The sequence below is a fragment of the Neolamprologus multifasciatus genome, chromosome 2, assembly GCF_963576455.1.
Source record: "Neolamprologus multifasciatus chromosome 2, fNeoMul1.2, whole genome shotgun sequence".
NCBI classification, from domain to species: Eukaryota; Metazoa; Chordata; class Actinopteri; order Cichliformes; family Cichlidae; genus Neolamprologus; species Neolamprologus multifasciatus.
This window is the reverse complement of record NC_140440.1, coordinates 11,517,078-11,541,445: the sequence shown is the minus strand read 5'-3', so window position 1 is coordinate 11,541,445 and position 24,368 is coordinate 11,517,078. Positions and strand designations below refer to the sequence as shown.

At 38.3% G+C, this 24,368-nt stretch overlaps 1 protein-coding gene across 3 annotated transcripts in view; it reads right to left on the bottom strand.

Annotated features, from left to right (window-relative positions):
- Nucleotides 1-373: 373 nt before the first annotated feature.
- Nucleotides 374-24,368, bottom strand: part of lingo2 (leucine rich repeat and Ig domain containing 2) — a 235,845-nt gene continuing 211,850 nt past the window's right edge. For all 3 annotated transcript variants that reach the window (XM_085176516.1, XM_085176500.1, XM_085176508.1), the window contains exon 5: nt 374-14,127. In XM_085176516.1, coding sequence (XP_085032642.1) covers nt 12,277-14,115 — 1,839 coding nt within the window. In that variant the 5' untranslated portion in view covers nt 14,116-14,127 and the 3' untranslated portion in view covers nt 374-12,276. The remainder of the gene's footprint in view (nt 14,128-24,368) is intronic.

Below are 24,368 nucleotides of genomic sequence, written 5' to 3'. Positions count from 1 at the left end.
CAAAACACTGACCACCGAACAGTTCTCCACTTTGTCTCAGTCCATTTTAATTGAGCTTTCTCCCAGAGAAGATGGCAGCATTTCTGGATCATGATCACATATGGCATAGGGCTCTTTGAATGATAGAACTGCATTAGTGGATGGCACAGTGCACTCTGGTCTCTCTCTCTCTCTCTCTCTCTCTCTTTCTCTCTCTCTCTCTCTTTCTCTCTCACACACACAAATACGTGTTTTCATATCTTAGTGAGGACATCTAATTGACATAATGCTTTCCCTAGCTGCTTAGGTTTAGGCATTCAAAAATGAATGCCTAAACCTAACTACAACCTATATGTAACTCTGACACTAAAACCACATGTCTCCACAAGTATAATGTCATGCAGATTTTCTGTCCTCATAAAGATGTCTAAACATGTACACACACACACACACACACACACACACACACACACACACACACACACACACACACACACACACACACACACACACAGGCACTTGTACCCAGTCATCTTACTTGTTGCTAATTAATTTAATAAGCTGCCAAATTTTCTTCCAGCTATTTCTTACCATCACACCTTGTACTTTTCCAGCCTGTTGTTGTCCAATCCCAACATTTTTGAGATGTGTTGTTTTTTTTCATTTAATAAATAAATAAATAAATAAATGAAATGTCTCACAATTCGTTTGTTTTCTATGTCTTATATAATTCAAATATGGGGTTATGAGATCTGAAAATCATCAAATTCTGTATTTATCTTCAGTTGATACAATGTCCCAATGTTTTTCAGAAGTGGGTTTAGATACATTTCTGAATGAAAAATGATAATGCAAGTGATGCAATAGAGACATGAATTAGATGCTAATAGTGCACATATATGGCCGGAGTAAGTTGAGCCACAAAAGAAAAACAGATCGATTGGAGAATTAGGATGGTGACCAAGGCTGCCAGATACAAGCTGGGATCAACAACATAAAATATTAATTTCTTTCTTTCTCTTTCTGATTTTGAGACACAATCATATTTGCAGAAACAATCACATTCCCAGCCCTTTCAAGTAACCTTCTAAGCAATATTTGCACCTTATGAATGACAATGTTTTGTGAATATTTGAATCTGGAGCTTACGCAGTGCTTACAGATTTGCTTGCTATGAGAAATGTCTGTGCTTCTTTGATTTAGACATTAAAGAACCTGGATGTGAGCCTACAATCTTTTCATCCTATATTCATGGAATTCATCTCTTCTACTTTAATGAAGTAGCTTCGTTGCTAATCTAGCTGTCATCCATACATGTTTGTTTCTGACATGTTTGTCTCTTCTAGTCAAGAATGCTGGGGTTTTCAACCTTAACATTCTCCATTAATTTCTACAAGTTTTCACTCCACTAGCTTCCTGCTGCATTTTGCTTCTGGTTCAAAACGTCAGATCTCCAAGCTATGGTCATACCCTATAAACCAATGTACTGTCACTCAGAAGACCTTTTGGTTACTCATCTCAGTCAAGGTTATTCTCTGCTCTATGGGTGATGGGTGAATGAACTAAAAACAATCCACAGAACACACAGTCCCTGCCAATCTTTTACTGTGGGCTAGAAATCCTCCCACACATCATGCCAACAGTTACTAACATCTTATTTTCTTTCAAAAACGGACAAAAAATCCATCTTTTGTTCCCATCACTGCAAAATGCATTAAACAAAAGTGTCTGTTAGAATGTAATTTAGTTTTAATCATTGTATCCACAGTTAAAATGTCAATTCTCTTCACATTCCTACATTCAAAAATGTTTTATATGTGAAAAAGTGACTAATAGGACAAAAATAGAGAAAGGAGAGGTTATTGTAAGTAGGTTTCCTGACACAATACATTGCAATGGGTTCCACTACAAATGATACTCAGGGAGGCGTAATGGTTTACTAATAATACTACAATACCAGAATCCACTTTTGTAGCCAAGTTACAAAGCGGTAAGTAGGGATGTAAAACATCCCAAGGCATCTATTGAAAGTAAGGGATAAGTGAAGTGGGAAGGGTAAGCAGATTCCACTGGATCACTGAGACCATGTAGTGTGTGGGAAGGGAAAAGACTGCTAAGAGGGGCTATTGATGTTTTATGTATAGAATAGGCAGAACAGAATTTCTTTTAAAGAAACCAAACTGCTGTTGTGATGTCTTAGAGATCAGTTTAACTTTGAGCTTTGTCGTAAATTGCTGGTAAATTCTGCAAGGGTGGCCAACATGAGTGTGAGGCAAAACTTGCAGAACTTGAATGGACAGTCTCCAGTATATGACAGAGAACAGAAGAGTTTAACTGTATCTTTGAATGTATCTTTTATGCACAAAAAAAAAAAAAACTGAGCCAAGAAATGGAAGGACTTTGTCATTGTAGTGATTTTCTTTTTCTGGTTATATTTGACATATACGTTCAGCCAATATGTTCTCAGGAAAAATGAAAAGTGCTGCATTTTATACCATTTAGGTTTCTCTTTACTCAGAATACTGCCTTAATACAGAATACAGTCTTGTTGGCTGCAAAAGATGCTGGGCACATTCTCTGCACGGGGAGACGGAAGACCTGCGCCACCTGGGGCCGAAAGCGAGACGCGCGCTGTCCTGGAACAACGGACGCTGGTCCAGCCGGCAGTGAGCGGGTGCTCACAGAGACTTGGGTGGCCTCCGCAAGAGACACTGCCCTGTTGTTGGGTTGTAGCCCGGTGGGAGGGAGTAGGTAGGTTCGGCTGGATGGCTCCCCGGCCTCAGTCGAGCGAAGGGGATGTGTGGTGGGGCGTGGTCTGTGGTGCCATGCGGACGCACCTGCACGGCATCTGTAGATCACGCCCGTGGTGTTAAAGAGCGTTGTTGTGGTGTGATGCATGTACAGGGTGGGCCATTTATATGGATACACCATAATAACATGGGAATGATTGGTGACATTAAAGTCCTGTTTGTGGCACATTAGTATATGTGAGGGGGCAAACTCCTCAAGATGGGTGGTGACCATGGTGGCCATTTAGAAGTCGGCCATCTTGGATACAACTTTTGTTTTTTTTCAATAGGAAGGGGGCCATGTGACACATCAAACTTATTGGTAATGTCACAAGAAAAACAATAGTGTGCTCGGTGTCAACGTAACTTTATTCTTTCATGAGTTATTTACAAGTTTCTCTTTGTTCACAACCATTGACATGTCGAAGAGGTTAACACGTGAGGAACGGATCGAAATTGTGTTGATATCTGGTGAACGCAGTAACCGGGTCATTGCAGCAGATTTCAATGCAAGACACCCTACGAGACCACCCATCTCCCATGCTACAGTTAGCAAACTGCTCGCTAAGTTTCGTGAAACTGGTTCAGTGTTGGATTTGCCAAAATGTGGACGCATGAAAACTGTCACTAATAAGGAAACATCAGTGGCTGTCCTAGCTTCATTCAGCAAGAGCCCACAGCGTAGCACTCGCCGCATGTCACTGGAGAGTGGCGTTAGTCGAACATGCCTTCGGCAGATATTAGCTACTCACAAATGGCACCCTTACAAACTCCAGCTACTGCATCATCTCAACGAGGATGACCCAGATCGGCGCACAGAATTTGCAGAATGGGTAAAACAAAAATTGGAACAGGACCCTCAGTTCACACAGAAGATTTTGTTCAGTGATGAGGCAAACTTTTATGTGAATGGTGAAGTTAACAAACAAAACCACCGCTATTGGTCTGACACTAACCCACATTGGATGGATCCCTCCAAGACTGTTGGAACAACAAAAGTGATGGTTTGGTGTGGTATATGGGGTACAACGATAGTGGGTCCATTCTTCATCAGTGGAAACCTCAAGGCCACTGGATATTTGAAATTGCTACATGACGATGTGTTTCCCTCTTTATGCACTGAAGCTGGCACGTTCCCTGAGTTTTTCCAGCAAGCTGGTGCACCACCACATTATGGGTGCCAGGTCCGAGCATTCCTAGATGAACAGTTTCCTGGAAAGTGGATTGGTCGTCGTGGGCCAGTTGAAAAGCCCTCAAGGTCTCCTGATCTGACCCCCTTAGACTTTTATCTTTGGGGAAGGCAATTGTCTATGGTGTGAAGATACGAGATGTGCAGCACCTGAAACTACGGATACTGGATGCCTGTGCTGGCATTTCTCCTGCGGTGTTGCTATCAGTGTGTGAAGCGTGCATTGACAATCCAACACAATGGGCAGCACATTGAACACATTTTATAAGTGGTCAGAAATTTGTAAATAACTCATGAAAGAATAAAGTTACGTTGAAACCAAGCACACCATTGTTTTTCTTGTGACATTACCAATAAGGTTGATGTGTCACATGACCCTCTTCCTATTGAAAAAAAACAAAAGTTGTATCCAAGATGGCCGACTTCTAAATGGCCACCATGGTCACCACCCATCTTAAGGAGTTTGCCCCCTCACATATACTAATGTGCCACAAACAGGACTTTAATATCACCAACCATTCCCATTTTATTACGGTGTATCCATATAAATGGCCCACCCTGTAGAATGAATAAAGATGACTCAAAACACAGATCTGTTGTCCTGCTGTGCCTTATTCACACCACACCTAGATTTGTCAGTTTTACACTCACAACCCAAATTTCCCACTCAACCACACACCAAAGTTGGTGTTTTGGGTTCAGGTCTGGAGCCTTTTGGCTCAGTGATATCAGTGTTTATGAAAAGAGACTGAGACATTTTTAGTTATTTTAGTTCCTTTCAATGTTACAACGGCATCACCAAAAATTAAGTCTGTCACTGCACTGAACAAAGCAGAGTGCAGTACAAGTTTGCCATCTGGAGAACACTAGCCGATACTGTTAGACTGAACTTTGGTGGTCTTTATGTGTACCATGTGCACCTGCTCCCTTTCAGTCTCCATTTCTATTGGTCATGCGAAAAGTCGCCAATGTTTGCATATAATGATGGTACAGCTAGAGTACAGCAGCCAGTGCAACTAAAATTTTGGGCCACCCTGTGAACCTAGCAGCTTAGGTTAGCACAGAGCATACAGTTTTCTACATGAAGGGCCAAGAAGAAGATAAGTTAACTAGACAATGAAGTAGTGTAGCAACAACAATCAGCAGCTAGTTGAGAATATTTTGGTCTTGAATCACCACATTCTCCAACATTTATTTCTGTTCACTCTCTGTTGTTTAGACAGATAGGATGTTGAACTCAAGAACTAAAATGTCAGCCATGCAAAAAAAGAAAATCTTCTGGGAGCTACAAGTTGAAAGAATAGTTATCCAATTATCCGAGCTAACTTCCTGGTACTTTGAACAAAGTCTGGCCATTCATCTTTTATTTCTGTATTTAATAAGGAATGTGTCATGAAAACTGTGATTGGAGATTGGAGATTGGACAATTAAATAGTAAATACGTAAAGTCCAACCAAAATAATATGTTAACTCAAATCGCTCAGATCTTAACTCAATCAAGCTTCTGCTGAATGTGCCAGAACAAAGGTCCCCACCAGAAGTTTCATTTCTGTGCGCCAAAGGTTCAGATCTGCCAAATTAAACAACTACTTGTGGTCAATTGGTGTATATACTGTAGCAGTGACAACTCACCTGATCTATTACTAATGTGCTAACAGTAATATATTAGTTAGTTACTTAGTTGTTTAATTAATTAAATCAATTAATATGCCACCTTTGCTAATCCTGGTTAAATTTTGTATTTTATGTTTTTCATTTATGATATCATGAAAGATGAAAAAAGACTGTTAAAAGCCTTTTGTTAATTGCCTTGTTTCCACAGAGAGTATCTGTCTGAATCCATGTTCTAATTAAATCATTTTTGAGGTATTTAAAAAATGATATGCCTCTCATCTGGAGAAGCTGCACCATAAGAAGAAAGACTGTAATATATACAAGTAGTGCACCTTAAAAAGTAGATTTAAAAACTTAACATGACATTTAGTCATGAGTGCAGATTATAAACTTATCTTAAAGGCTGAACCATGATTGAGTTTAAATCACACTTGGATTCACAATGAGATAACGATGCCTGCCCATACCTCTAAACGTAATCTCATCTCTTCTGCTCTATAATTTAGCCATGACTTTTACATATTTATGTTGTTTAATAAATCATCAAAATCTACTTCAAATAATAAAATGCTTCATTTAAAATTCATACTTGTGGACAATGGTGCTATTTCAACTGTATAAACAATTATTCTGTTCCACCAGAGGAAATATTGCTGTTACTTCTGGTGGGGAGCAGTGTAAAACTTTGTCTCTTTGCCTCAATTTATGAGTCCATTCATCATTAAACAATTACATAGGCAAAGAATTCAATTTTCCTCCTCTCATTTCTTTTTTCATGACTGTGTTTCCCAGAAAGGGCAAAAACATAATTACAGAATGCAGCAACACGCTAACAAAGAAATATCGACTGCTGGCTTACAGGCAAACATTGGGTGTAAATTGTGAAGGTTTTTTTTGCTAATAATGTTTGGTTTTTTTTGGTCCTTTATCCCGGAGACGTTTTTCACTGCTGTCTTGCAATGTGACAAAGGTTTGTTTAAAAAGAAGGGAATAACTCTTCTACTTTTTCGGTCCCTTGAATTTACCTTTGTCTTGAGAGAAAACACAAAAAAGCTGTTTCTCTAGCAGATCAACAATAGCACAATGAAGCGGAGGCACTGTGTGTGCATGCTTTTATTCCACATGCCAAAGAATTTAGGCACCGAGTGCTGTCTTTCATTAGGAACGCACATTTATTTCATATTAGTGAATGCATGAATGTTTGTAGAAGATGCATAGCAGCAAACGCATGCCTTCCTATTCTGCAGCCAGCCACAATTCTTGGACGTCAGGTTGGAACTGGAGTCGGCTCACATGGGAGCTCATTTGGCAGACCAGCCTGCCACCGGGGAGCCTAATGAAAGCACACACAGCCAAGGCTCCAGCTACAACCAGCTCCACTCTCTTGTGAAACCAAAACCACACAGCTTTCGCTTTCTACGCTGTCTTTTTCTTACTTCAGTTGTTTGCATTGCATTCTGTGGGCTGTGGAGTCTGGTAACGTATCAAAAATGTGGTATGTAATTTAAAAACCACAGAGATTTCTGCAAGCATATGATGATTCCCCCCCATTTTTTTCTATTCGTGGGACTGTTTGTTTTGCAGATATGTGTATTTATAGAGACTAGAAAGATAAGCTTTCCTCATCCATCAATACAACTGTTTCATGAAAAAAATAACATATGGATTAATTCATTCTTAGCTGGTGTTTCAGATTCATGAGATTAAGGCTACGTTCACACTACAGGTCTTAATGCTCAATTCTGATTTTTTGATCAAATCCGATTTTTTTGTCTGCTTGTTCACACTACAAATAAAATGTGACAGCAAACGCGCTCTAGTGTGAACCCTCAAAGCGGCCAAAAGAGGACGTCACACTCTGTTTAGACCCAGACCAAACAGTATTGTTTGACTGATGGCCCTTAATATAAAGACTTGTTTTGGACTTCACGTTTCCCAATTTTGCTTTAAGTTATAAAGTTATTTACATGTGGCCTAATAATTAACCTTATTGCTGTTTTAGAGGAGCGGTGCTTCAAAGGATAGTTGCAGATTTCTGTCAGAATCTGCAGATTATACAGTACAAATAAAATGTTCACGTTTCTCCAACGTTGTCTTCCCAACAGTTTCACTGACGTCTACACTGGATGGCCAGGAAGCGTTCACGATGTCTTCTCCGGCGCTGATAATTGGCGTCTGTCTTGTGTCAGTGACGTAAAAGACGGATTTAATGTGACATGACCGTTCAAACAGCAGTCGCTTTCTAAAACATCGGATATGTATCGGATTCAGTACCACATACGAAAGTGACCCAGATCGGATTTGAAAATATCGGATTTGTGCCGTTCACACTGTCACACCATGATCAGATATGGGTCGCATAGGGTCAAAAAAGTCAGATTTGATGCACTTTCGCCTGCAGTGTGAACGTAGCCTTAGACACAGAGAAATGTGTGTGTGTATGTGCAGGCCTTAATTTACATGTATAGTTATTTAGAAGTACCATATGATGATTCATGCAGTTTTTATGAGACAGCTTCTATAGCACTAGTAAACTATAGTGTCTGCATTTGTAGCATAGCTTCAGGGCTTGTTCCTACAGTTGCAGAATATACATTCTTACATAAAAAAACAAAAAAACAAATGTCTCTAGTTTCCAGACCTGATTTTGGATACAGCATTATCAACAGGAGCCCTGTAATGGACTGATGACCTGTACAGGGTGCACCCCACCTCTTTCCCTTTATAGTTTTCTTTTTTACAGTACTCGTCGTTCGACTAAGTACCTACAGCACTAATAGAGTTTTCTTCTGTTGCACATTGGATGCAATAAAATCAGGGCAGAGCATTTCATGCAAACTATGGGGATGAAAGAGTGTTTCTGGTCTTATTAATAAAGATATAATAATAATGATAACTTGCTAATGTTCAGTATCATTGTAATCTTGGAAGAAAGTCAGTGGGGGGGGGGGGATGGGGGGGGGTTCTGACTTAATGCCTTTGTTAGTAAATTACATCAAACATGTATTTTGATCTTATTTGATGTGACATTAGAAACAATGTTTGTTTCTTTATAAAAAAACAAAAAGAGTTGTAAAGAAAGAAATACGAGATATCTTTCCCTGCATATTTTAGTGATACTTGATAAAATTAAAACTTTTGAAGTGTCTCCGAGCTTTTGGAACCTGTATGTCATCACAGTTTTAATGGCCAAGGTAAGTAATGTATTTGATTGATTTAGAATTATGGTACTATGTCAGTCTTTCATTTTCTGAGCCAAGAACTGCATTAGTCAAATTAGGCTGAGACTCTCATCTGTTCTGAAAAAATTATCCTCAGTAATTAGTCTGAAAATGGTCAGATCAGTCAATAACTGATAAGAGGGGTACAAACAGCGACAAAGTGCTAATAGCTTTTCATATGCAATTCAAATGCTTTAGTCCAGTTTAAATGCATCCAGTTAATATAAATTGATCACCAAAACACCAAATTATTGTGGACATATCCACAGAAATGTATTTTAAACATTTGGCAATTGTTATATTATTTTATTTATTGGCTTATAATTGTGTATTTAGAAATCTTTGGTTTGAATCATATCTGAGTTGCTATAGTGACATACTGCCCATTAATTAAGACCGGTACTTATTTTTAAAAAATAAGGATGAAACCCCGGTGGCACAGTTTCATGCTGCCTCACAGCACAAAGATCCTGGGTGGAATTTTCTGTGTCATTTCACCACAATCCAGACATGCACACTAAGCTAATTGCTGATTATAATCTGAGGATTGTGTGGACCTTCTGTATTCTTTAGACATTTCATTAAATGTATAAAAAAAAAGATATCAAATAAAAGGTGCGTTTGGTATTTGACCTACAAAACAAAGTTAACCTTGTTTCTTTTGTATTTTTGGTCAAGTTGTAGCATTTGGTGCTCTCATTTCGTCAGCAGCCCAGAGGACTACAGGCTTAGAAACTTAGTCTAAAGACTCTATCTTTAGACAAGTGTGGAAGAAGAAATTAATCACTCTTGATGTCTCATACAAATATACTTTAGACCAAAACATGTTAAGCAGGGTGAAGTAAAGTAACTGAATTAATTTTTTAAGTTTGGTTGCTCTGCAGTTGATGGAGGAGGAACCAATTTGGAAGTCGCTATTTCTTTTACTCTTCATCACAAGACACAAATGCAACATAAATGTGAGGTTCAGTATATTAAGTATAACTGCTGAAGCTATATAATATAAATGCCAGTTTTGGGGGTACTTCCTATTTTAATTTTCTTATTTGGCACATACATAATGACACCTGTGAATTTCTCTTTAAATGCTGATGCTCTCTAAACTTTGCCGTTCTTATTGTCACTTTGGATTAAGACATGTAATATAATTCAGCGCACTAAAGCTTGTTCCACAATCCAACTTACAATTGTACTTAGTTTGCTATGATTTTATATAGCCCTGACTACATTAACACATTAATAAATTATTTATAGACCATTTCAATCTGTTTTACTCTGATACTAAATTACTCAAATGTTTGAAATAATAAATTTTTTCTATGAGGGAAGTTTCACTCAACCCCAAGGAGTTGATTGGCTGGCCTGGAATCACTATTATCCAACATGATGCCAACGGGCATCATGCATATGTAAAAAGACAATGGTTCTTACATTTTTAATAACATACACAGTTATTACTTATACATACCAGTAGTATAACCCTCATATCCCTGTAACAGTCACACCCAGAGGCTGTGCAAAAGCAATGTGGTGTTCCACATTTAGGTAATTTGTTTATTTTTTTCAGCTCATCTTAAATTTTCCTGCTGCAGCCAAGACATTTTTGAAAAAGGGGCATGTTTTACTTTGCAGGCAAACTGCTTCTGTTTTCATCTTCAATTTACATTGTGTGAGTTGGATAATGGAACAACCTGAGTTGTATTACATATTTTCATCTAAAGTGACAATAACAAAGGCATAGTTTACATGACACCATCACCATCTGAAGAATGAATTCACAGGTATCAGTATACATTTGTATTTGCACAAATAGGGCAATAAAAACACAAACAGTTTCCAGAACTGACATTTCTCATCATACATTATTTGATAAGCTTACACTACAACCAGCCAGTCAAAATAAAACAACTGAAAATGTGGCTCTGATAATGTGACAACACAGTTAAATGTATGAATTCTTACAAAATGAATTACAAAATTATATATAAATAAGAAATTTATTTGTTGTAAGAATCGGGAGTTAAAGATGTTATAAGCTAGTAACTCCATGATAGTTAAAGTGAAACTAAATACGAACTATAGCTTCATTGAGTTGGCCTGTACAGACATAATTTAATTATTATTGTGAACATTTAGAGTGGATCACTGCAGTTCTGGATCACTGTACCATATTATCAAATATTTCTAGTATTGCATTTTGGCATTTGCAAGTAAATATTGTTCATATAAGTATTTATCTCTTAACCATGGTTGGCTACATCACTTTCAGTGTTAATGTTTTGAATGTTTCTGTGAGGTTTTAGCGACTGCAACAATAAAAAAGGAATTAGCAATGATACACTTATTATTACACCACTGATGTGAGGTCTATCAGTGAGGCTGCGTAGAAGATGATTATATTTTATGCATTTAGTCAGACACTTTGGTACAAATACATTTTTTTTTATTTCACATACATAGTTTTTTACTTTTACTTTTGTTTTCACAATCTAAATGATTCAACAACAAAATGAAGAACTACCACAACAAAGTCCAAAATTCCTACTGGGGAAAATGATGCAAATGTCACTGTAGTAAAACTGACACATGTAGTTTGCCAACTAGCAAAGGTACAGTTAAAGGAATAAAAATAGACAAAATAAGACAGAAAAGTGGTTCATGTAGGTTGCTTGACCAATACTAACTCAATGTTATGACAATCCAGCTGTTATCCTGAAAAGTTTTTGAAGACTGAATTTTGCAAAATTCTTAATACTTTCATAAATAAAATCATTTTCTTGTACTTCTATTGATAAATGATATATATATTTATTAATATTTATTCAATTGGGGAGCAGAGGACAAATACTTAGCCATAGAAGCCCTTCTGGAATCAATGGAAACTTCAAAAGCCTGAAGAATGTACTTGTAGAACAGGGTTATAGCAATTTTAGCAAGTGCATCCCATGAATATTGCTATGAACTATTCTTTTGAATGATTATGTACATACATGTACATAATGAAGCATTACGTACACATATGAAAAATATAGAACATAGGAAATGATGTTTCATTGATTGGTGAATAAGCATGGCGCAAGACTAAACAAAGTAGGTTATAGCTTAGATACAAATTTGTAATGTACATTGTTCAACTGAGTCTGTAGATCCATCCCAAAACTGAATGATTCTGGGACATATAAATTTCAAAAAGTTGATAACTGACACTTATTTCATCCAGGTCTTCATGAGAGCAACTCATCTGAGAGGTTTTTCCAGCAGTTACAGTCATTCTAAAATCTTTTTCATTTGAGACACAGCATTCAAGAACTATATCAAGATCCACAGATTTAAGGTAATGCTCATCGTTTTGTGACGCCCCAAGGTTTTCTTTTCACTACCACTCTTCCTGTAGCAGTGAGAAGATTCAGTCATTCTGTTTTCAAAAAAATACACTGTACTTTGGGCTTTTCCACAATCCAGACTCTTAGTTCTATAAAAGAAGTCACATCATTTTCATGTTAAAACGACGAGAACTGGCTTGTCCCTCTGCGGAGTCAACATTAGTGCCGTTAGACTTTGATCGTGGCACATGTTCAACATCTATATTGTTTTTGTGTTTTCCTTTTCCCCTGCTCCAAACAAAAAGAAGCAGGAAACAAAACAAGACCACTCCCAGGAATGTGAAACAACCCATAGCTGTTGACACTAAAATAGTCTTAAGGTCAAAACCGAGGGTCACACCAGTCGTTCCATTGGCAGTGGCATTGCTGGGATCTGTGTAGTACTGGGTCCTGTTGGCGTACAGTGATCCTAAACTTTTCACCGCCAATGATGTCTTCAAGGTGTCATTTCCAGCAGTGTTGGAGGCAAGGCAAAGGTACTCTCCACTGTCTTGGACTTCTGCTGCCTTGATTTCTAGTGTACCATTTTTATGGATGGTTACTCTACTATGGCTGTTTGTTAGCACTCGGCGATGTGGGGACAACCAAGACACAATTGGCCTTGGTGTCCCATCAGCACTGCAACGCAACATAGCCTGCTGACCCTCATCTACAGTAACTGTTTGTGTTTTATTTTCACGAATTTTCGGTTTGGTACATGTAACATAATAGGACAGGAGAGTCTCCTTAAACTCCTTAAAAGGGCGTCCACGAATGCCCTCGGGTGTGCTGCATTCTGGCTGCGAATCCCCAAAGAAGATGGAATGCCTCTTCTGCAGGATCCACATGAGGCGGCAATCACACACTAAGGGGTTGTTGTCAATGAGAAGAACCGCCAGAGCCTCAGGAGACTGAAAAACGCCCTTTTCCAATGTATCCAGTCGATTGTGTGAGATATTGAGAACTCTGAGACCCCGCAGACCTTGGAAAGCATACTGTTCAATGGTGGTCAGCTGAGCTCCAACAATATGCAGCTCTCGCAGCCGAACCAGTTCCATCAGCATGCCCGCTTCGATGTGCCTGATCCGGTTGTAGGACAGATTGAGATGTGTCAGATAGGGAAGATGCTTCAGGGCTAGGTAAGGGAAGGTGGACAAGTTGGTATTGGTTATAAACAGTGTTGTCAAGTTGAGGCCATGCAGGGTATTAGCTGGCACATGGTCTAGTGAAGGCCAGTTATCAATTTCTAAGTGCCGCAATCGGAATAGCTTTTTGAATGAGTATGGATGTAAAGTGCTAATGCTGAGGTATCGTAGATGCAGGCTGACCAGGTTGTGCAGATGAGAAAGAGCCTCAGTGGGTACAACTGTTAGGTTGCACCTTTCTAAGGTTAGTGTCTCCAGGCTTAAAAGTCCACTGAATGCACGGTGAGAGATGTAAACCAGGTCATTGTCACCCACTTCCAAAAACCTAAGATTGTGCAAGTCCTGGAACATATAATCCAGGAGAATGACAATCTTGTTGTCACTTATATCCAGTCGGGTAAGATTGGCTAAGCCTGTGAAGACACCCAGAGGAATGAGCTTGATTCGATTGCTTTTGAGGCTGAGCGAGTGCATGTTAAACAACCCATTGAATGCTCCGGGCTCAACATAGCTGATAATATTTCCACTGAGGTCAAGTTCCTCAAGCCCAGGGAAGGCAAAAAAGTCATCGGGGTTGATCATTGTCAGCTTGTTCTTACTTAAGTCCAGGATTCTTGTTTCAGTTGGGATGCCATCTGGGATGGTGGGCATGCGCTTACGGTGACAGACAACTGCCTTGCTTTGTGCTGAACACTCGCATCGCGAGGGACATCCCAGGGTAGAGCCCACAAAAACAGCCACGAGGGCCAATCCCAGGAAAGGCTGCCAGCATGAGATGACCGTGTGCGGCATGACTTTGCTCATAAACTCGACCATTCTGTCACGGTTCTGCAAGACAAGAAAGAACAAAGGGAGAGAAAGCGATATATTAGCTGGTTCCTCATGATAGACTCCATTGTGTGCCTGAAGAATGAATAATGAATATTCACAAATAACAATTAACTATGGAGAAAACCACACAAGGTGAACATAAAAGTATTTGATAAACGTAGCTCACCACATCGACATATCTATCTCTTGCCTTCCTTAGCATTCTTGTGGATGTGTACAGGGTGAACAATTGGGTGCTAGGCTTTGTTTTGACATCACCCACTGTTTCAATAGAAACAAAGAACTTCGGAAAAAGTTTCTTAAAAAGCTGAATGTTTTTATTGTAAATGATTTATCTATTTTTGACATGTGTATATATATATTTTTTTTAAACACATTGTTATTCGGAAATAGTAGCATTCAGAAAAAGTATCCACCGTATCTTTAAAAGGACAGAAAGAAGAAAAAGAAAGAATAAAGAATAAAAGAAACCACTCGAAAATGATGAAGTTCATGGAGGTGTAACATGGAAAAATTGAGAAACTTACAAAACTGAAACACATGTAACATTCAAAGAACATCATGAATATCATTACAAGCATTTCCACCAAAAGAGCAGAATTTACCAATTTGTCATGTTGAATATTTTTATATTTTTTGATTTAGAAATACAACATGTTTAAAACATGGACACTCAAGAAAAATAATACAACACACAACTTGCACTATATCACTGGGTGGCTTTACATATTTCGGTTATTCATACACACAGCTGTTCTTATCTATACCATAAAGCACATACAGTAGATACATGAACTAATGCCGTGTTTGCATCAAACAGCCTGGGTGACAGGTTGCAAGGATTGCAAACCATTCCTGCCTCATTTGGTGTGTCATGTGCTGTGCTAAATTTAAACGATGACAGGAATAATCTGAATTTCTCCTCTGGCTTATTCTAACAGATTATGGTGCAAAGATAATATGATGACATACTTATCTAAAGAGAAGCATTATATAAACCTAAGAAATCTACTAAGATAGCTGAAATATTTCTGCTGCTGTAATATAATATTTATATGATAGGACATATTTCTATATGGAGGGGGCATATATGAAAAGTAAACTTTCATATTGATATTTTAATGTTCAGTTACTATTCAAACAGTATAAATATTTATTTTCAAGTCTAGTTTAATACAAACAGCCACAACACAGATAACTGCAGCCTTTAGAGGACTGCTGAGAAAAGTTGATTTAAGGACTTGGTGAAACAGTTCTACTCCGAGTCAGTTAGATACTTTCCATTTTGCTAAGGGAGAGACACTCCAGAAACGTTAAAAACAGTACGCTAGTTTCTGCTTATATCTACAATCTAATTTGTTCAATCACTACCCAGAGCTCATGATAATCGCCCAGCGTCAGAACCTGGATCGACAGCTTCAGGATTGGCTCATTTCACCACAGCAGGCCAGCACAGTGCCCACATTACTGTAAGTGCTGCACCTATCCATCCGCCAATCTCCTGCTCCACTCTTGCCCTCACTCATAAACAAATCCCCTGAGACCGGTAAAGTTCTCCACTTAGACCAGCAACTAACCCCTGGTCTGGAACAGACATGTTCCCCTTTCATAACTGAGAACCATGGCCTTATACTTGCAACAGTTTATTCTCATGCAGCCACTTCACACAGAAGTGCAAACTGCCCCAAAACTGCCTTGTTGGAGGTAGCCAACAGTTAGCCATAGGGGGTCATATGATTGTTGGGGTTTTCTCTGTTTTCTCTGTATGTTTTTAACTGGAGTCCCCTGGTACCTCAAAACATTTGTATTTTAAACAATCACTAATTAAAGCAGAAAGGCAAAACACCAATGTGACATCACTAGAAACAAATTGTATTTTTAATAATGGTTGTATGACTGGGGTATAGGGATGGGTACCGGTATCCGGTGCCATGATGGCACTGGTTCTGACATAAACGGTAGTAACCAGACCGAAAAGCAGAGCACATTTCGGTGCTTTATTTCGGTGCTTTTTTTCCCTTGAGATGTCACACACTTTGGATTCCAGCCAATCCTTTGCAAGCATAGTAGGCGGGTCCAGGTACGTACGTTCTTTTAGAGCAGAGCTACAGATTAAAATGCCCAAGGCGAAGCAATCAAAAGTCTGGCTGTACTTCACAGCAAAAGATGCAAACTCAGCAGCTGCAACAAGTGCTTTAAGCTGATACTGTGATACTGTCAAAGGAGGTAACACCTCGAATCTGATGAAACACCTGGCGACGCATAGCGTTTTTTTAAAAGCCGAGAAATGCGCCGTATTTAATAGCTTGCTGCGAGACCTCACACCGTGCACATCTACTGCGGGTGTGGTGCCTGTTATCGGACCCGGAGTTAGCAACATCCCCCAAAAACCGGAAGAGGAGAGTCCTGGCCCCTAGCCCTGCCAGTGTAGCAGAAATGATGAGGATGATGATGCAGCAGCAGCCGTTCTTCTCTGCGTGAGTAGCTTAATGTTGTTCGTGTGTAATTTACGTTGAGTAGGCTAACCACGTTATTACATTAATGCATGTAAGGTGAACTAGCAAACATCATCATAGCTACATGCGGCTGTCTTCTTGTTTGATGGCAGATACTCCCTTCACCCTGGCCAAAAAGGCTAAAATGACCAAAGAAAAAGTGGAAAACAGTTAAACATGAGAGGGTTTTGGACAAAGTTTTTGTTTTTTCCATTGTTTAAGCTGCTTCCAGCCAAGAGTGATACCATATATGCCCTATAGCTGCAGAAAATGCTAACATTGTTATCTTTTTACTAAAAAACAGCTGAACATGAGAGGTTTTTGGACAAAGTTTGTGTTCTCCATTCTTTAAGCACTGGCACCGTTTCAAAAGTACCGGTTTGGTACTGGTATTGGATAAAACCTAAACGATACCCATCCCTACTGGGGTATGACGAAAAATATACCCCAGTCAGTAGGATGAGTTTTAATATCAAATATATCAAGTTTATCTTTTTGAATTAAATTAGAAAAAAATGGAAGATGTAAATTAAAAAAATTAAATAAATAATGTAACTCATTTACATATTTCTTTCCTATATTTTTGCAATAAAACACTCATTATTTCAAGATGATTTTTAGAAAAATACAACACTACAAAATGGTATATATAAACAGTATATTTAATCAAGATTATTCTTTCAAATATCTAAATACTAACATAGGGCTTTCAGATTGAGAAAAAATAAACCTATCAGTGTTTTAAAAGTAACTAGTAAGATTAGTAAGATTTTGAAAGTGGCTTCAGTGGCTTCATATTGTGGAGATTAATATATTTGCTTAACACATGAAAGATCCCCAGGTTGAGACAGGGAGGGGACACAAAGCCCTGAAAGGGTTGCAGGTAAGGAAGCAGATGAAATAAACTGTCTTGATCATCACAAATAAAATTCAAGGATGCTCACAACTGGCTCTCCACATTAACTGAACACACAGGGCTTCTCCCAATACACACACCTGTAACTTCTATGTTTTGTAGTTTTTTAAATTTACGCAGGATTGTCCTTTAATCCTAACTCTTAAAACCACTTAAAAATATAGCACAATCAATAGTAAACGAAGCCGATAATGACTTTAACATAGTAGTCAATCAATCATTTCTAGCTACAGTGGACAAAATGACTCTCAGAAGACTCTTGTTGTGCACAAATCTTTCCACATAATAGCTGGCTTATGTACTCTGGCTGTTCACATGAATTGCAGCACAATATGATTTGATGGTTTACTAAGAGGGTGTCTAATCAGGATAATGATTGGAATTCTTTGTAACAGTTCATAATCAGGATTTGAGTGAGCCTGTTATGTGACCTAGTCACCTGCACACTTCTGAACGAGAGTACCCTGGTGCATCAAGTGCATCATCAGTGGCACCCACTCAAGTGTGTCCTGCATAGGAGCAAATGCCACATAGAATTAGGCAGATGCCCCAGGGCAGCGTCCACAAATAACATTCCAGCTATCTGTTCATTCACAGTTATGTTTTGTGTGGAACTCACTTCTGAGTGCACTGTTTATTTTTTGTTTCCTTACAATTTCCTTTATAATTTAACTGCAAACAACATATATTTAGTGTGCTGTGTGTTCTGAGCTATGTTAGAGTGATTGTGTGTTTAACAAGATACATTTTCACTCTCTCACATGACAAATTTGTTCAAAAATGGTCTTTCAATAAAACCAGATTTTTTTAAAAAAAACCAACCCAACCTTGGATTTTCAAGCATTTTCATTTTATCTCAATATTCTGGAAGCTTCCTATGACATTCACCGACAGTCCAATGGCAGAAATCCTGCAATGCACTGTGAGATAAGTCTGTACGGGGAAGGCTTTTCTATAATGTGGCCCTTGACCCACATTAGTGCAGGGTGGGATCCTGAGAGGGGGATGATAACAGCTAATGGTGTCTGACTCAGCAGAAATCCATGAACAGACATTTCGCAGGGGTGCTGAGGTCACATGAGCAATGCCATCAACCCAAGCATACATACACAAATGGCCCAATGTGAAGAGCAAACTTATTATACTTTTCTTGGCTATTAAATCATCATTTGCTCTTCCAGTATAACAAATACATGAGAAAACCTTTTCTTAGCCTATTTCTGGTAAGAATAGACTTCACATCACTGAATAATTTCCATATGAATTGCTAAAAACATATGGGGCACTTCCATCCCATGTTCCCTCTTTAATTTTCAACACAGCCTCAGGCAAACTTGTGAGGGGATGAGTAGAAATGATGCCCGACTTTATCAGAGTGGCAAACCACACAGTTACACAGTTAGTTAGAATTTTATTCTTTCTTCAAAGGCTTTCTGGTCATAAGAAATCTGTTATATTTCCTCATCATCAGCTGCACTTGTGCACGATATATAAGCTATTAGTCTTGTCAGAATAATAGTGCAACTCAGAACTCTTGACATGATGTCCAGGTAAGTGAATCCTACAAGAGGTTTTATCAAAACGGGATTTGAAGGTGAGAGTGTTGCAATTGCTCCCTGGGCAGCTGACTGATGGGTAACTGCAGAATTTCTGTTTATTTTTCTTTGGTATGGTCTCACTATAACTATTTTATTTTGCTTCCCCTTTTTTTAAGCATTGTCTTGTAGCATATCCATACAGACAACATGTACAAAGTGAGTTTTAAAGTCCATTAAGTGATAGTGATAACCAACAAATCTAAACCTTAAAAAGTAACATTTAGCTTCAGAGATGGTACTATGCTGCGATCTATATCGCACATATAGTGCATATACAAAGTGCATGCAGGTGAATTTGTGTAGCTCCATCACTGAAAACACACATCTCATGAAAATGGTGATCAGATACGCTGTCCATGGTCCTGAAATCATAACAGTTTATTTTATTTAATACTTTACTGTTTGAGTGTAATAAACCTATTTAATGCTTTGAAAACAACAATAAACAGCAACTTAAAACTAACAAACAATTTCCAAACTCTAAGTGAAAAACGGGATGCTATTCAGAATTCCCATCCAGAATTCGGATTATTTTTTAGGACAAGTATCAAAGTCGGTGTTTTCTTCCCTCCATTCTTCTTCCTATTGAGAAGATTGTAAAATTCCTGCCGCAGACGGTAAACCAAAACCTAAAAATGAAGAATTGCAAGAAGTTTTGTTGTCGCTGGTATTGCACGGGTCCTTTAGGCTGGAGGTTCCAGATCCTCTCTGAGTTCACTAAGCAAATTTACAATTAGATGACTTGGAAATCTCTACATCTTTGTTTGGCTCTTTAGCACATGCTCTCAGATCTCAAATTGCCTCCTCTACACAGCAATAACTGCCACATTATCAAAGCCAAAAAAGAAAGCAAAATAATAAGACCAAAATTACATGTGGCAAACATTAGTGAATCAGTTTGTGCTTTGTACATACTGGCAATGCATTTTTTTATGCTAAAACTAAGTTTGTTCTGGTGCAATGTGTTAGTGAAAATGGCCATAGTGAAAAATTAGTTGGGTACAGTGAATACCCTTCTGATAAAACTGTTCATTTACATGTAATTAAAGTCATATGATAGCAAATGCAACAAATCTATTTACCTTGAATCTGAGCTTGTTTATTTAGAACAGCTGAAATTTGAGGAGGCAAAGTCTGTATTTATTCCTTTCTAAAAAAACCAAAAAAATAAATAGATTTTAGTTGTTTAGTTTTATGTGTTCTATGTATTAACTTACAAAAAGAAAAGACAATACTTGTTGTTGTAGGCACGGTCGTTTTAGACGTAGTATCTCCGAACTATAGCCGAGTGTAGCAGACATAAACCTGGTCGATATGACATATGTCTGTCCTTCTGCATATTCATCTGTCTTTTATTCCACAGAAACATGGTAGAAAGCAAACTAAGTCTAGGAATCATGGGTCAGTTTACACATAATTATCTCTCTCCCTGCTGAGAAGAGTGGACAGTCACCATCTATCTTTGATTTCAAATTATTAACCAACTAATTATTCACAGAGCGCCAATAAGAAGCTGATATAATCATGGATAATTCACTCAACAGTAGACCTTATTGTTCAGGACGCTGACTTATTAGAATATATGTGATCTTAGCAAAGGAAGAGAAAAGAATTTGCATGCTGTGATGTAAGAGTGTTTTAAGAAAGCATCGTTAAGCCTAATAATACTTCACTATTAAAATCATATGTTTCTGAAGTTATTTGAATGCAGGGTGCTGGGGCATAAAACTTGTCCAGGATTATATTAAGCTGTCTTTTCAAGTAAAACCATGCAAATCAATGTTGGTATAATGTATTTGTGTAGACTGTGTGTCACTGGTTGACTTTGTAACCACTTGGTTTCCTAAGCCATAATCCAGCACAGTATTGGTTGTAAACATTTTTGCTTTGGTATTTATTTGAGGGGTAAGTTTGCACACCCTGAATGGTCACAAGGCACTTCTTATTTTGCCTGAGAATTTTGAGGATTTAGATAACAACTTGGCCTCTGTGCAATCAACCAATGAAAAGCCACTTGTGAAATTTTCCCGCCTCTATCTCCTCAGGAAAGGTTTTCAGACTGTGTTTGATGTGGCCCCCGGGCACTGATCGTTGCACATAATGTGACTCCTCTTCACACAAAAAAACCTCTCTGCATTAACGGTGGATGGTTGGAGACAGTTGCTTTCTTTACCCAGCAATTATTAACACTCCTTAAAAAGCATAATCAAAGTGTTAGATTTCAATTTTTTGAGTTGGAAGATGGCTCCAAAGAAAGAGCTACTCTGGAAGGCAGGAAATGGATGAAAATTAACTCTGAGAGCTTGAGTGAAGCTGCAGAGGAATGGGACTGTGTGCACAGTAAAGCTGTAATAAAAGCAACATTATGTGTAATCATGCAGGGACAGTATATGCTACATACTGGGTGCAGCGTGCAAGAAGCAAGCCTCAGATTAGCGTCTGATATGGCTGCCCTCATGCCAAAGGGTCCAGTTCATTGCAATGTAGTTGGTTATCATGTGAAAAGAATATGAACCAAGACTCTTTCAGAAAGTGACAAAAACATACTGTAGTATGTAGAGTTAAAAAACAAACCTATACAAACACAATATTACAGCACTGGGCATATCTTAATTTAAGTATAAGATAGAAACCACGCCAGCACTTATCCTTCTGCATATATATATATTTTTTTGCATTTACACTGGTCAGAGCTCCTGCAGCCCTGAAATGGTTAATTCTTGCTTTCTGAAACCAGAGGAATACAAAAGCAAAGTCTTTGATAGCTTAATTTCCCAGATAACTACAAAATAACAGCACAACCTCATAAGGGTCATTGTAAGGGAAAGTTATTAAATCATCATTTTATTTTAATGAGGCTTATATCTTATAATGATGCTACCCTGAAGGAAAGATGTTATTAACTTGCAGGTTAGTTCACAGTCAGAGTATGCAATTAACCCACCTTTTCAAAAGAGCATCGGCAAGCAATCAAATGGGATCATAATGAGAGGAAAGAGATTGCGATGCTCTTTGGCTTATTCATTATTGAGAGGGTCTTTGCAAAGGGCAGCGAGGCTTTAAGGTGAGCCTGCCAACATGCAAAATAACACTGTACTCCTTTAATAAACCAGTGTGCATCTGACTTCTGATGCTACAGAATGGCTCCACAGGATGTGACCTGGATACGATTAAACAAGTATGCCTCCTTCAGTTTTGCCAAACACAAATAATTAAGGAAGGAAGGCAGCAATATTTCAAGTAAAAGTAGGAGTAGGAAAAACACGAATAATGTGAGCAGCAGTCTTGTTGACTCCTAATGCATGCAGATGGCAGCGAAACAATCTAAAGACGTTGCTGGTAATTGTTCATTTTTTCACAACAATTTTCATAAATTGTTTTCAGCATAGCTAACTGTACAATTCATTAACATATACACTGCAAGAGCAACATAATTATAGTCACATGACAGAGGGCTTTGGGACCTAGAACCCTTAACAGTGAGGATCAACAGCCTTGGGGCAATAACAGGCTTCCATGCACAAATTACCCTTCTGCTTGGCTTGCAGAGCGAAGTCAAAGCTCAATTAATCCATGTTAATTAGAGATAAACTTGGTAGATTGAGCCAGTTGCTTTTTTTGGGTGTCTGATAACCCTTAACTAGGGATAGAGTCAAAAAACACTGCATCAAACAGTCAGATCTTGGTTCATCCCACAGGAAAAGCCTCTCAGACATGAGCCTTAATCCCATGTATAATGACTATTAAAATTCTAAACTTTGAAGACAAGCAGGAGCTTGTTAAAAAAAAAAAAAAAAGGGGGGGGGGGAACAAAAAAATCATAATTAAATGGGAGGATAAAAATAAAACAGCCACAATATGAGAAGACTTAATAAGGTCTGGGGAATAGTACACTGTCATTTCATTACATTTGTGACAAGTGGGAAAAAAATCAACCAATTTCTCAGTTCATTAGAGAGACATGTGCTACGTATTAAGAGCTTTATTGCAGTATATTTTTCTTTCTCAGTAAAACCGATTCTCTTATCCAGCATAAACATTACTGCACCGTTATATTGATGCTGAAGTGCCTTATGTTTCCACTTTAGCAGGTCAGAATACTTCATCTCACATTACTAGGGGAAATGGCCTAAAGCAGCCTATATGTTCCAGAAATGCTGAAAAGAAAGACACTTATTTTCTTATCTAATGCAAATAATCAGAGTCATATATGAAGAGGTCAACAGCAGATCTTTTACCATCTACAACTTAGCAACCACTTACACAGATACACTGCTGTGCACACATTTCCGACGCCCTATGCATATCATTTTTCACAAACTCTTTATTTAATGTGTATTGTAGCTTACTAAGCTACATTAGCTAGACAGAGTGAAAAATCAATAAATGCATTAGACAACACACGTCCTGCAATATGAGCATTCGACAGGTTTTTACATGGATGCATGCACGTATATTAATTTCTCATTGTAATTAGAATCCAATAATAATCAAGACTCAAATAAAACACAGATGTGTAGCGTTACAATGTACAACCATCAAAAAACATGTTTTAGATTTGCCATTTTTCACTTCACATTTCAAGCAGTGTTACTACCATAAATCAGTGAAGCCTGGGGGGATTTTCTTTTTTCCACCTGCTACTCCCCCTTGAGAGATTAGCCCACAACAGTACCTCAGAAGCTGTGCGCTATGCCGGTTCTTGCTCAAAGGTGCAACCAGCAGAGTGTGCACTGCTTGCCAACAATAAGACTTGAACCTGCTGCAGGTGTTTACAACCTGCTCCCTAAATCATGCCACAGTATTTCTAGGAATAGGTAAAAAAAACATGGATAGGCGTAGGAGGGAAATAAAAAAGAGGCAACTTTAAACACTTTTTCTTAATCCTCTCTCCTTTAATAATTTTATCATAAACTTGCATAACCAGCAAAGACTGTCTCAAATTTTCATCATTCATCTCTTAAATTTTCACTGACCTGGACTCTTTTCTTGTGCACCCTCAAGTCTAAAGAGCATTTTTAAAATGATAAGCAGAACCTTGAGTGAATTTCTACCTTCTCCGGCTTTGAACTAAAAAACCTTGCAAGATAATTTGTGTGAACTGATTAAAATGCATTTGCAGCCGCTGATAACACATTGTGTGGGCTCCTGAGAGCCCTTGTGCATTCTCTTCTTGGACCCCCACCCCTCTGTTCCTAGGCAGCCTACATCAGGTCTGAGTGAGGGGGT